Source organism: Semicossyphus pulcher, unplaced genomic scaffold (assembly GCF_022749685.1).
Source record: "Semicossyphus pulcher isolate SPU_LCO1_2020_fin unplaced genomic scaffold, fSemPul1.0.p SCAF_30, whole genome shotgun sequence".
Taxonomy (NCBI): Eukaryota; Metazoa; Chordata; class Actinopteri; order Labriformes; family Labridae; genus Semicossyphus; species Semicossyphus pulcher.
Window position 1 is genome coordinate 2125001 of NW_027211705.1, and position 15000 is coordinate 2140000.

General features: G+C 42.3%; 2 protein-coding genes across 2 annotated transcripts in view; one reads left to right on the forward strand and one right to left on the reverse strand.

Moving 5' to 3' along the window:
• LOC138606702 (mothers against decapentaplegic homolog 4-like) overlaps positions 1–1965 on the reverse strand; it is a 10021-nt gene extending 8056 nt beyond the window's left edge. The window contains exons 1-2 of the mRNA XM_069679124.1: positions 1920–1965; positions 1–85 (exon numbers count right to left, since the gene is read on the reverse strand). The exon at positions 1–85 is cut by the window's left edge and continues 167 nt beyond it. Coding sequence (XP_069535225.1) covers positions 1–79 — 79 coding nt within the window. The 5' untranslated portion in view covers positions 80–85; positions 1920–1965. The remainder of the gene's footprint in view (positions 86–1919) is intronic.
• A 2065-nt stretch (positions 1966–4030) lies between these two features.
• Positions 4031–10444, forward strand: LOC138606698 (chromatin target of PRMT1 protein-like). The gene is made up of 6 exons (XM_069679120.1): positions 4031–4062; positions 4296–4376; positions 7677–7818; positions 7921–8089; positions 8276–8350; positions 10239–10444. The coding sequence occupies exons 1-6, from the start codon at positions 4031–4033 to the stop codon at positions 10442–10444; spliced, it is 705 nt and encodes a 234-aa protein (XP_069535221.1).
• Positions 10445–15000: the final 4556 nt, after the last annotated feature.

Here is a 15000-nt window from a genome sequence, read left to right on the forward strand (position 1 = left end):
GCCGGTGGCACATGAGACTGTGGACGATGCTGAGGCAGGCGTCAGAGCTGCTGCTAGGGGGCGGAGCCAGCACCGACATGCTCACCTGAGGGGGGTGTAGAGATCATTGGTTTATGTATTTGTTTAGACATCAACAGATGGGAAAAAATCCTTTTTATAACTTCTCTGAATGAGCTGTTGCTCTGATGAAACAAGACGTGCGAAGATCTCACCTGACGTGTATCCTTTAATATGTTCTGCCCTCTAATAGACGGAATGATTCACCTGTTCATCAACTTTATTTGCAGCTCTAAATATTAAACCATGGCTGCTGTAGGCTGCTTTATCACACAGAGAGTTTACAGCACGATCAACACTGGTGCCAATACAACAGCCCTCCTGACTATTCAGTGTTTCTAAAGGAACTGTTCTTACCATAGACTATAAGAAGTGGTCACAGCCTCTGGGTCTGAAGAGCAAAGCTAATGTCCAAGTGCCTTCAAGCTGCATTGTCTCTAATGTCCAGCAGGGGGCGACTCCACTGGTTGAAGAAGAAGTCTGATCTTATAGAAGTCTATGAGAACATGCTCCTCCTCCTCTCCTGATTTGTTCCCTCAGTAAACATGTTCCTAATGAGTTTATGGTCTCCGTCTCTAGTTTCTTCTTCAACACAGCATGATGTTCGTTTAGTCACTGATGCTCCCATTGAGAGTCACACAGACCAGGAAGAGGGGAGGGGTTAGGGCGGGGCTACCTGTGATTGACAGGTCACTACCATGGCGACCTGAAAATGTCTTGTTTAGTGTTGAGTTGAATAAGACACTCTGAGGAGTTCATTTTTTCAGATAGTACGTGCTGTTCAAAGCCTGTTTTAAGCTAGTTAAAATAAGCATCCCAATTAATATCACAGCTTCAGCTACAGATGCTCCTTGTTAACCAAGCTAGCACTAGCATGTCCTGATTACCAAACAGCAGTCCACAAACCAGTGTGTGACATCATGGCGGCTACGTCCACTTCTCATATACAGTCTTTGGTATAAATACTAGACGAGACTGTTTCAGAGGAGCAGCTGGGTTTGCAGTGATTCTTACATAGTTACTTAGTTAGATCATTAACCTGTGTTTAATCAGGATATCTTATTGAGATCAATATAAAAGCACATTATTACATGACAGACATGAGTACACATATATCACGTGTTGAGCAGTGTCAGAGATCTCTGGTGGTTTCCTGTACAGTTGTCCTGATGTAGCTGCTACCTCAGGGGTGACAGCATGTTATAAAGATCAGACACTCAGCCTGTCAGAGTGTCCACATCACCTGTACCAGGTCACCTGCTGGGAATCAGCTTCACTTACTTTATTGATCTATAAAAACATATAGATAAAATGTAGTAGTTCTGAACAGCTGGGTAAAATGACTGCTGGAACATACAGTAACAATTCAGTCATACATGATAAAGACTGTTACTGATGTCTGCAGAGTATATTGATCAGTGAACAGTTTGACTGTGTGACATCATGTCTCTCATTATTGATCTGATCTCTTCAGCTACTCTGACTCCACAAACACACATCATGTTGAACATTATCTCTTTATGTTTTGATCACAATTATTACATTGTCAATATTATGACGTCAGATGTCCACATATAGTTGTCTGTGATGTCACCAAACTGCTAATTTAGTCTGACCCTCAGAATTCAATAAACAATCATTGATCATTTTCTGTTGATTTAGTGACTGACTAATATAACGATCGGATACTGAGACATGCAGACAGACAGAGAGAGAGGCAGGCAGACAGACAGACAGACAGAGAGAGAGGCAGACAGACAGACAGACAGAGAGAGAGACAGTCGCTGTAGCATCAACAGTTGTCAGGTATAAAACGCTCCGGACACGGTGAACACTCAGCGGGCTGTGTCAGCTGCACTCACCGGGTCTCGGCTCTCTCCGCTCGGCTGTGATCCGATCCGCTGCCTGTGACGGTGAGACCGGCTGCCCGCCTGCTTGTCTGTGTCCACCGTCTGATCGAAACTGAGACTGTCTGCACACTCACCGAGAGCCGGGGGGGGGGGGGGCTGTGTCATGCTCACCAGACAGCCAGACATAACAGGAAGTCAGGCCACTTCTGGACTCTATAAAAATAAGAGCAGGAGGACATGAAACACCAGTAAAAAAAAAACAACAACAACGTTTTAGCCGCGTAAACTTACCAGCAGTTTGACACCTTGAAAACAATCCGAATGGTAGAAAGTTCGGAAATAAATAAGACTTGTCAGACCCCGGGTAACGTTTTTTGTTGTTCAGCTACTGTTTAAAAAGTCAAACTCAACTTACACACTCAATAAATAAATTAACGTCCAATCAAACAACTCAGAATCATCCAACACGAAGCTTTGGCAACTCTTTGTACTAGTTTCAAATTAAGCTGTTATTTTGAAGGTTATGACCGGAAACGCTTTTCCCGCTCCTTTCTTGACTTCTGTCACATACTTTGTGCGCGTGACTTCTGTTGAGTGCGTGTGTCTGACAGTTCTTGCTCCTAGTTACTTGATGACTGGCAGGTTGTCATAAGGAGAGACTTTGGCGCCATCTTGTGCTGAACAGAGCTTCCCGCTGCACAATAATGACATCATCAAATATAATGACGTCACGGGTTTAGACCAGTCATTGGTTTAAACATCTCATCACGGTCTGTTTGTGTCTTTTAAATGGTTTTCTTTGCCTTTGATTGTTAATCAGGGAGAAGAAAATGAATCAGTTTGTCCAGATACAAAAAAAGTATAATAATTGGACAAATACTGAAGTGCAGTAGACCTACATGGTGTAGGCCTACATGACACTTTCTGCCCCTTCAATCCATTTGATTTACTGTAACTTAAGTACAATAAGCTAAAAGTTAGTACAGCTGTTATCTGCTTTGAGCCAGTACTTTCTTTATTGTGAACGTTTTTATGTGTGGGATTAATTTGATTTCAATTGGTCATGTGTTCAAGAGTTTACAGCTCTTTTTTGAGATATTTAACAGTTCCCTATTGCTTTGTTACTGTCTTTGGATTTATGTGGAAGAGTTTGGGCTGTTGATACATTTAAAACTGTAATTTGATAAAACATAAATGAGTTAAACTCTTGTTAGTATGTGGTAGTGATGTCAGGACAGGCTCTTTGTCTCTTGTACAAAGATGACAGGTTTCTGCTTTAAGGGTGAAACTTGAGCCCAAACATCAAACAAATGACAGCTGCTGAAAAGCTGTAAGGTACGTTTAATTTATCATATCTGTACTTTCATAAGTTATAGATTACTGGCACATGGTGGTGATGACGACACTTTAACTTGTTCTCGAATGTCTCGGGAGCTACAGGCTGCATGATGATGATCCTGGAAGTAGCTCCTACTAATATTCATTTAAATTTGACCGTTAGCTTGCCCGTTGTGCATCTATGGGACAAAAAACTCCCGTTCATTAAGTCTCAACCGTGTTAAAGAGGGAGCCACGCAAACAGCAACAGGTGAGCTACCGACGATGCTAACACACGTTATGTGTTGTTTCATGACCAGAACTGTTGCTTAGCTAGGTGACTAGCTAGTTACCGGAATGAAGGTGTTTAAACGTCGACTTAGTGACGGCTAACTAAATTATATTAGTTAAAGTCAGTCTGGGAACCTGAGGGGGCCTGATACAACACACGGGGCTGCTATCAGGTGTCTCGCTGAGAAGTGAAGGTAAACTCTGTCCCTCAAAGTTTTATTTTTGGCTTATCTTCACAAACATAAACGTTGCTACTCTGAGCTAACTCTAGTCACAGAAACAGAACATTTAAGCTAATTCTGGCTGGACTACAGGACGTGCCGCTTTTGTATGTAGCCAAAATGGCGACGATTCCCCTCAAACGATATGCTAAACAATATATTTAATTTCTGCGCAGTCAAAAAGCCTTGTCGAGCATTATTTAAAAATCCCAAAATTGTCGCGGTCTTGTATGAGACTCTGCTTTTATAAAACCACAAAGCAGCGCTTAAATTTTGACTAAAAGTTTGACGTTGATGCTGCATCAACACAAGGCGCGAGGGGAAAGGTAACACTGGCTGCTTCATTCTATAACTGGAGGTTTTTCATACCGAATTTTTATGATATGAATGAAATGAAAGGAAGCGTCACATTACAGAGTTTCCGTGCTGTTCATCGTGAGTTTGCCTTGATCAATCAAAGAGGTGTTTTTTTGTGTCAAATTGGTGTCAAATTAGCCTGCAGGTGAACGGGATTCGGTTCAGCTGCGTTTTTCTAATCTCACATTTTCTTGTTTTCCAGGAGAATGAATCGGACGATGGAGTCAGCCAAACCACAGTCGTTTTTCCTCAGAAGCACCACAGCAGTTTCTCTCAATGAGCGGTGAGACCAGGGGCGAAAATCTGATATCAAGTTTGGGGGGACATTTACATGACATTTTCTCTAGAGCAGTTTCTGAACTGCGGTCAAGCCAGCCATGGTTTGCGTTTCCTTGGTCAAATCAACCGCACCTTTTTTTTCTCCAGTGCGCAAATGATCTAACGGTTACGGTAATCGTAATGAAACCGCTCTGAAGAGCTGCTGGTAGTGAATTTGGGGCAGACTGCGGTCTCATGATCAGACCCATGAAACATACGATACTTTTACAGTAATTATTCCCGGTAATAAACTGAAGGTATCACGAAGGTATCCTTCCGGATTTCAAAGTAAAGGACGACGTGAGAAAATAACAAAAAAACAATGGGCCTCATTCACTAATATCTGCGCAGAAATGTTCTTACTCTCCCCAAAAAATAAGTACTTGCGCAAAATCACCGTCGGATTTATGACACGTGCGTACCGGCCAATTTTGTTCTCACCACCGTGCGTATGTTAGTAAATCAGAACCATTCTAAATTGTGTCCGTGATCTGCAATCAGCATACTGCCACGCCTCTATTTCTCCATATAAGGACATCTGTTTGGTGCCACATGAAGAGAGCGGTGTTACGGAGAAGCTGACAGAACGTGGAAGATGGCCTCAGAAGGAAAAAAGAAAAATTTCACATCAGCAGAAATAGAAATTTTTTTAACAAAAGTGTTACACTTCAATATGAACATTTTCATATGGTCTACTCTGTAAACTTAATAAACTAACTCAACTGCTATAATTGGAGATTTTAATTATATGACAATAAATTATTAGGATGACACGGCATTTACGTTTGGTCCATACATTAGTAAATTCAATTATTTTTTTCAGTAAATGAAGTTTTAATATAGTATGAATTTAGTTAAAGGGTGTGTGTTAACATTTCCGAGGACATTTCTTTCATCATTTGTGCGTCCGCATGGTCTGAGGGAGTTCTAAATGTGTTCGCAGAGTACGAAGAAATTTAGGTAAGAACAAATTGATGAATCCAAGATTTGTGCGTCAAACGTGCGTACGCACAATTCAAGCACAGATTTGTGCGTACGCACTGTTCGTAAATGAGGCCCATTGTTTCCATAAGTAGCATATACTGCTGAACTAAGTACTTCCTAGACTACTTGTATAACTACTATGAAGTACTTTTACTGAGTACTTCTGAGTAATACTTTGTCAAAATCCTTAACAGAGAACAAGAGTACATATATTTCACCCAACTTTGATGTGGAATAAAAAAAATATTTTCCATAAGTAGTCCAAGATTCATACACTTCTGAAGTCGTAGTTTATCACCTTCATATTGGGCTGGATTAGTGGGAAGAAAGCGATAGGCTGGTGTAGCTGGCAGAGCAGGACGAGGGCAAGACGGTGTGGCTAGCAAGACTAGTTGAGAGCAAGCTGGTGGCTGGAGAGTACCAAAGAATTCAAACATGTAGTTGCGGGATGACTGCTGTGTTGTTTCTGGCTTTTGGTGTTCAACTTACCTAAGGTTGCTTTGATGTTACAATAAACACACACATACAAGCATCTCTTAAATTAGAATGATTTATTTCAAATACTAAATACTATTTACATTTGTTCACAGTTTTAAAACAAATAAAGAAAAAAATATACTTAAAGTGTGTCTTTTAAAATAAAACAATATGAATACCTTTAATTATATACATCTGTCTATTTATTTAAATTTAAAATCACACAATTTATTCAAACATTAAACACACTGTCATTCAAAGACTGTCTGACTAAAATTGGTCTCATAACATACCAGACAAAAATAAAGTCAAATCTGCTTAATTTCTAAAGTCCTATGTGCAGACAAAGCAATTCCAGTTGCTTGCCCTGGCGTCTCTGAGTTGGTCCTTACTTGCCCATGGTGCCAACCAGGCTGGTCTTCTTTGCCTGTAAGGCGGTGGCCAGTTTTAGGGACGTGAAGAAATGGTCTGTGGTGATGTTTCTTCCCTTCCCCAGGAATGGCTCAGCCAGTCTCAGCACCACACTCTCTCCCATGAGCTCCCAAACACTTTTAGGAAAAGTCAGGTAACAGCAGTATTCCATTTTGTCATTCAACAAAGTTATTGCACATATAAATTTGAAAACTCTTGGCCGTTCTAGTGGTAAGGATTTTGACACAGGATCACTCGAAAAGTACTCGGTAAAAGTACTTCATATTATGCATGCAAGTAGTCTAGGAAGTAATACGTTCAGAAGTGTATGAATCTTGGACTACTTATGGAAAATAAGGTTTTTATTCCACATCAAAGTTGGATGAAGCATCCTTATTCTTGTTCTCTGTTAAGGATTTTGACACAGGATTACTCAAAAAGTACTCAGTAAAAGTACTTCATAGTTGTTATGCAAGTAGTCTATGAAGTACTAAGTTCAGCAGTATACGTATCTTGAGCTACTCATGGAAACATGTTTTTGGCCGGTACGCACGTGTCATAAATCCGACGGTGATTTTGCGCAAGTACTTATTTTTTGGGGCGAGTAAGAACATTTCTGCGCAGATATTGGTGAATGAGGCCCATTGTTTTTTTGTTTTTTTCTCACGTCGTCCTTTACTTTGAAATCCGGAAGGATACCTCCATGATACCTTCAGTTTATTACCGGGAATACTTACTGTAAAAGTATCGTATGTTTCATGGGTCTGATCATGAGACCGCAGTCTGCCCCAAATTCACTACCAGCAGCTCTTCAGAGCGGTGTCATTACGATTACCGTAAATGTTAGTGTATGTTTCACAGGGGGACATCACAACTAGTGCTGTAACACAGAGGGGCCGAGTCTATACATTGTAATACGTTAAATGTAGCTAATTTCCATTTTAGTCTTTCTAAACACGCGTGCGTGTGCGTGTGCGTGTGCGCGTGCGGCAACCCTAACAGCCAAACCTCAAAGACTAGTTGACAATATTAAATGAAGTTCATGGTCAAACTAAGTTTTATATCACGTCACTTCAGTCCGTGATCACTCTCTCCCTCCCTCTCTCCCTCCCTCTGTGCTCGTACTCTCCCCCTCTCACCGTAAAGCAAATATTTCGATCGACAGCATGTCCCCCCTGTCCCCCCCCGGGATTTCCGCCTATAGGTGAGACACATCATCCCCATCAGGGAAATCTGTGTTCGTTTAGAGAAACCCATCAGTGAAGCTTTGATCATTCCAGTTTTCTTCCTGTAGCTTGTGATGTATTTGTGAGAAATACTGAATGTTCTTATTATCCATAGACATACAAACAAATTATTATTAAAAATATAAAGTGACATAACTCCTCTGCAGCTTCTCTCAGGTGCTGATGGCACAGCTGACCCAGTCCAGGACTGTGACCTTTGACCCCATCCTGCTGCAGCAGAGAGGGGGTGGTGACAACTCGCAGGTGGTCCTACTGAAGAGAGAGCTGCCATCATCTGTCCACCTGCAGGTGAGTCACAGAGCTGTGGACCAATAAGAAAGACAGGTAACCTTAGCTCACTGTATGATGATAAATGAAGCCCTGACTCACCTGCCCCCCCCCATGATGCAGAAGCATGCCTCGTCAGTAAGGGTGAGGCCGCGTGTGAGAAGGAGGAGGAGCATCTGGTCTCGACTGGGCTGGCGGCAGGTGACTCGCCGTCTCTCCACCACGCCGCGAGGCTTCTGGAGCTTCAGGAACAAATACAGACAGAGAGGCGGGTTCACCTCCACCTGCAGGGGTGAGATTATAATCTGATGGTGAACACAGGGAGACAGTGCCTTAACAAGAATAACTCAGAAAATGAAGCCTAACAGATAATTAAAAACAGATTAGAAATAAAGTTGGTAAGAGAAAATATAATAAACAAAGTGGAAAAATAAAAGCCATGAATCTAATTAAACCTGTTTGTGTGTTACCTGTACAGGTGGAGGTAACTTGTGCGGTCGACTCGGGCAGTGTCGCTTCCTGATGAAGAGAAACGTCCAGAAACTGACAGCAGGTCAGTTAATCAAGACAGAGAGCAGTGAAGTACACACATGATATGAGCCCTGTCTAGATACAACTGTACCTGTAGTTACACCTATACCTGTAGTTAAACCTGTTCCTGGAGTTACACCTGTTCCTGGAGTTACACCTGCACCTGTAGTTACACCTATACCTGTAGTTAAACCTGTTCCTGGAGTTACACCTGCACCTGTAGTTACACCTGTTCCTGTAGTTACACCTGCACCTGTAGTTACACCTGTTCCTGGAGTTACACCTGCACCTGTAGTTACACCTATACCTGTAGTTACACCTGTTCTTGGAGTTACACCTGCATCTGTTGTTACACCTATACCTGTAGTTACACCTGTTCCTGGAGTTACACCTGCACCTGTAGTTACACCTATACCTGTAGTTACACCTGTTCCTGGAGTTACACCTGTACCTGTAGTTACACCTATACCTGTAGTTACACCTATACCTGTAGTTACACCTGTTCCTGGAGTTACACCTGCACCTGTAGTTACACCTATACCTGTAGTTACACCTGTTCCTGGAGTTACACCTGTACCTGTAGTTACACCTATACCTGTAGTTACACCTGCACCTGTAGCTACACCTGCACCTGTAGTTAAACCTGTACCTGTAGTTACACCTGTACCTGTAGTTACACCTGTTCCTGTAGTTACACCTGTTCCTGGAGTTACACCTGTACCTGTAGTTAAACCTGTACCTGTAGTTACACCTATACCTGTAGTTACACCTGTTCCTGGAGTTACACCTGCACCTATAGTTAAACCTGTACCTGTAGTTAAACCTGTACCTGTAGTTACACCTGCACCTGTAACTACACCTGCGCCTGTAGTTAAACCTGTTCCTGTTGTTACACCTGCACCTGTAGTTACACCTGCACCTGTAGCTACACCTGCACCTGTAGTTAAACCTGTACCTGTAGTTACACCTATACCTGTAGTTACACCTGTTCCTGGAGTTACACCTGCACCTGTAGTTAAACCTGTACCTGTAGTTAAACCTGCGCCTGTAGTTAAACCTGTTCCTGGAGTTACACCTGCACCTGTAGTTAAACCTGTACCTGTAGTTAAACCTGCGCCTGTAGTTAAACCTGTTCCTGTTGTTACACCTGCACCTGTAGTTAAACCTGTACCTGTAGTTAAACCTGTACCTGTAGTTACACCTGCACCTGTAGCTACACCTGCACCTGTAGTTAAACCCGTTCCTGTTGTTACACCTGCACCTGTAGTTACACCTATACCTGTAGTTACACCTGCACCTGTAGCTACACCTGCACCTGTAGTTAAACCTGTACCTGTAGTTACACCTATACCTGTAGTTACACCTGTTCCTGGAGTTACACCTGCACCTGTAGTTAAACCTGTACCTGTAGTTAAACCTGTACCTGTAGTTACACCTGCACCTGTAGTTACACCTGTTCCTGTAGTTAAACCTGTTCCTGTAGTTACACCTGTTCCTGGAGTTACACCTGTTCCTGGAGTTACACCTGCACCTGTAGTTACACCTATACCTGTAGTTACACCTGTTCCTGGAGTTACACCTGCACCTGTAGTTACACCTGTTCCTGGAGTTACACCTGCACCTGTAGTTACACCTGTTCCTGGAGTTACACCTGCACCTGTTCTACCATTATAATCAGACTGCACTCAGGCTGAAGAACATCATGATAAGCAGGTGAACAGTTATCACCTTCAGACAGTAAGTGTCCCGAGAGGTCAAATGTCTCTTGGATGGAGCGTGGTGTCTTTGAAGAGAGCGATGTAACAGCTGTTCTCTCTGTAACAAAGACTTAAATGTCATGCTGTGGCTGCAGGCTGGTTTCTGGAATAACTGAGAATCAGTGATCACCTGCTCCTCCGTTTCTCTTGCAGAACAAACACAGCTCAGTATGGACCTGAGGAGGGGCAGGGCCACCACCTTCAGGGGGCGGGGCTGGAACAGAAAAGGTGCCATGCCAACCAGGAAGCAGCTGGATGATCAGCTGGACGAGTACATGTCTCTGTCCAAGAGACGATTGGATGCACAGCTGGACGAGTACATGGCAATGGCCGGACAGACGGTCCTCACCTGGGACTGAGGGGGCGGGGACATGAAGCCCTCACCTGGGACTAAGGGGGCGGGGAAAGCTCATTAATCTCTTGTTCTTTAATTTAATTAATTTTAAGATGTCAGTGCAGAGTTAAACTGACAGGTCAGTGATGTCATCATTTAGCACAGGTTTGTGATTGGCCTGTGCAGGTAAACTTTAGAAGTTTTTTTGCTCTCACGTGGCTTCAGGTGTGTTGAAAGGGAAGTTGTTGTGTTTACCTGTTTTGGTTTTTCGTTGTCGTCATTTGAACTGCTCCGATCAGCCGTGTGTACTTCCCTGACCTCTCTGTGTGTTGGAGTTCTGTAAATGAGTCTGATTGTGTTTTTGTAATCTTAGTTCAAACAGATGTTTTAATAAAATCTGTTCCTGATTTAAAGACAAAGACGGACTGTAGTCTGTTCTCTGGACTGACGGGGACGCGTGGATCTCTGTCGTCTGTAAAGAAACATTTCACTTCCTGTGAAACTCAGAACTAAACATGAATTTATTACAAAAACACAACATGAGCCTGCAGACAACACTCAGGGATTATACTGCCACAGTATGATGTCATCAGGCAGGAAGACCAAAACATACAGGAGATACGTCTTCACAGGAGAGACACAGGCTGCTTCCCAAGTCTCTTATTTGATAGCTCCTCGCTCCTCGCTCCTTGCCCGAACCGGAAGTAGTTCCGGAGCCGCCATATTGAGGACCGTCTCAAAGCTCTTATCGCCGCTCGGAGGAGCGAGGAGAGAGGAGAGAGGAGGGAGGAGAGAGGAGGGAGGAGGGAGTTCCGAGGAGCGATAAGCGAGGATACACGAGAGCAGCCTCCACGGAAGTCTTTTACTGGCCGACACGCCCCCTTATTACAGATCAGTCAGTGATTGGACGCTGCAGCAGATCGGACTGATGTGAAACTTCACAACATCACCGGAGTTTCATACCGCAGAGAGGAAGAAGCGGACCTTAAAACAGACTTTACAGGGCGCCTTGAAACCGACTATAAACAACGTTTATATCAACAAATATTGATCATAACTTGTCGTAAAATATATAAAATGCAGTGAATAACTGAAGATTTGATTTGTTTTCTGGGTCAACATCTGAGTAAAAATCAAAAGCAGCAAAAACAGATTAATTTCTATTAAATGTAATCTAAAGAAATACCTCTGGTCATGATCAGTTATTCCCCTACTAACTTTTATTACAGATGAATGAATGAATTCAGAGGGAGCAGGAGAGTCTCTCTGTCAGCAGGTAACACTACGTGTGAGCGTGATCATCAGTGAGGTCGGGTTTGATCAGCGTGACGTGATTTCTATTTATCCTGAAACTTTGAGCCTGATCAATAATGTTCATAGTTCATGAACAGACAGTATTTGGGCTGATTAAATAATTAATTCAGATCAGATGATCTGTGATCAAACATGTAAATAATGAACAAATAATATAAAGACACAGTGCTGTAGGAAATGTCCGTCTGGCTCTGCAGCAGGAACACAGACTGCAGCCTGTTATTCATGTGCAGGTGTTTGTTACACAGGTAACAGGTTACAGAGAGGAAACACTGTTACTGTGTGTTTCATTAGAATGAATACAGAGCACATGTGTGCAGACACAAACAGCTTAGGAGGAGGCAGAGCTGTAGTCCTACACACTCCTCTGAGCTTCCCTGTGAGCAGTTTCCCAGCCACAATGTTCATGTTATAGAGACTGTGTCTGCCCCCCAACCCAGGCCTTTTATTACAGTTAATTCAAACTCAAATAAAAAAGGAGTAAATCAAAAAAATTTAATAAAAATTAAAACAACAACCGAAGTTATGCCAAAAAATATGAGAATTAAATGTGGTGTGTTAAATATCAGATCCCTGTCATCTAAAGCTCTATTAGTGAACGACCTGATATCAGATGATCATATTGATTTACTCTCTTTAACTGAGACTTGGCTGTGTCAGGAAGAATATGTCAGCTTCAATGAATCCACTCCTCCCAGTCATCTTAATACTCATACTCCTCGAGACACTGGTCGAGGTGGTGGAGTGGCAGCTATCTTCAGTTCTAGTCTTCTAATCAACCCTCGACCCAAACTTAGTTTCAGCTCTTTTGAAAGCCTTGTTCTGAGTTTTTCACACCCAGCCTGTAAAACTTTACAGCCTGTTTTATTTGTGATAGTATACCGCCCTCCTGGCGCATACTCTGATTTTCTAACTGAATTCTCAGAGTTTTTATCAGATTTAGTCCTGAGTTCAGATCAAATAATTATTGTAGGGGACTTCAATATTCATGTAGATGTTGATAATGATGGTCTTAGCATGGCATTTATGTCCCTTTTGGACTCTATTGGTTTCACTCAAAGTGTAAACCAGCCTACTCACTGCTTTAACCACACCCTCCACCTTGTTCTAGCTTATGGCCTTGAAACCGAAAACTTAATTGTCTTCCCACAAAATCCTCTTTTATCAGATCACTATTTAGTAACATTCGATGTCCTGTTAACCGACTACTCTCCAGTTAACAAACATGTACTCACAAGATGTTTGTCTGATAGGACTGTAGCTAAATTTAAGGAAACAATTCTTTACCACATCTGTTTCCTACAGAAAGCTCTGATGCTAATGTTAGTCCCTCTCAGCTTGATCAGTTTGTTGATAGTCCTGCAGGTTTGCTGAGAAGTACTCTAGACTCGATTGCCCCCTTAAAAAAGAAGATTATTAAACGACAGAGGCTAGCTCCATGGTATGACTCAGAAACTCGTAACTTGAAGCAAATGTCGCATAAATTTGAAAGAATGTAGCGATCCACCAAAACAGAAGAGTCTCGTTTACTCTGGCAAAACAGTCTTAATAAATACAGGAAGGCCCTACGGCATGCTTGAGGTGTCTACTACTCCTCCCTCATAGAAGAACATAAAAACAATCCCAGGTACCTTTTCAGCACTGTAGCCAGGCTGACAGAGAGTCACAGCTCCACTGAGCCAAGTATTCCTATAGGCCTCAGCAGTGATGATTTCATGAGCTTCTTTAATGACAAAATCCTAAAGATTAGAGACTCTGTAACCTCCTGCCGTTAACTGGTGCAGATGTATCTTTGGAAACTGCTCACACACCTGATGTTTACACTGTTTTTCTCCAGTTGACCTTCCTGAGCTAAATCCTCTGATCTCTTCGTCTAAACCATCAACCTGTCTTTTAGACCCGATTCCAACCAAGCTGCTTCAGGAAGTCTTTCCCTCAATCAGCACTTCTTTACTAGATATGATCAATATGTCTTTATCGACGGGCTATGTACCCCAGCCTTTTAAACTAGCTGTAATTAAGCCACTTCTTAAAAAGCCTACCCTAGATTCAGGCACCTTAGCTAACTATAGACCTATATCTAACCTTCCTTTTATCTCAAAGATCCTTGAGAAAGCAGTCGCTAATCAATTATGTGACTTTCTTCATAACAACAGTTTATTTGAGGACTTTCAGTCAGGATTTAGAGTCCACCACAGCACTGAGACAGCACTGAGAGTTTCAAATGATCTACTTCCTGCTTCAGACAGAGGACTTCTCTCTGTACTCGTCCTGTTAGATCTTAGTGCCGCTTTCGACACGATAGACCATCACATCCTGTTACAGAGACTAGAACAGTTAATGTTCATTACAGGATCTGCACTAAGTTGGTTTAAATCTTATCTATCAGATCGATCTCAGTTTGTTAATGTTCATGATGTGTCCTCTATGCACACCAAAGTTAGTCATGGAGTTCCACAAGGTTCTGTGCTCGGACCGATTCTTTTTACCTTATATATGCTTCCTCTGGGTAATATCATGAGGAAACACTCCATTAATGTTCATTGATATGCAGATGATACTCAATTATACTTATCTATGAAGCCAGACGAAACCAATCAGCTATCTAAACTAGAAGCATGCCTTAAGGACATAAAGATCTGGATGACTAGAAACTTTCTGCTACTTAATTCAGACAAACTGAAGTTATTGTGCTCGGCCCAAAACACCTTAGAGACTCTTTCTCTAATGATATAGCTGCCCTAGATGGCATCAGCCTGGCATCCAGCACTACTGTTAGGAATCTGGGAGTTCTGTTTGATCAGGATATGTCCTTCATCTCCCACATAAAACAAATATCAAGGACAGCCTTCTTTCACCTTCACAACAAACATCAGACACATCCTGTCTCAACACGATGCAGAAAAACTCGTCCATGCATTCGTTACTTCCAGGTTGGATTATTGTAACTCGTTACTATCAGGCTGCCCTAATAAGTCACTAAAAACTCTGCAGCTGGTACAAAATGCTGCAGCACGTGTGCTGACAAGAACTAGGAAGAGAGATCACATCTCTCCTGTATTAGCCTCTCTGCACTGGCTTCCTGTAAAATCTAGAATAGAATTTAAAATCCTTCTTCTTACTTACAAAGCTCTTAATGGTCAGGCACCATCATATCTTAAAGAGCTCATAGTGCCATATTACCCCTCTAGAACATTGCGCTCCCAGGATGCAGGCCTGCTTGTGGTACCTAAAGTCTCTAAGAGTAGTGTTGGAGGTAGAGCCTTC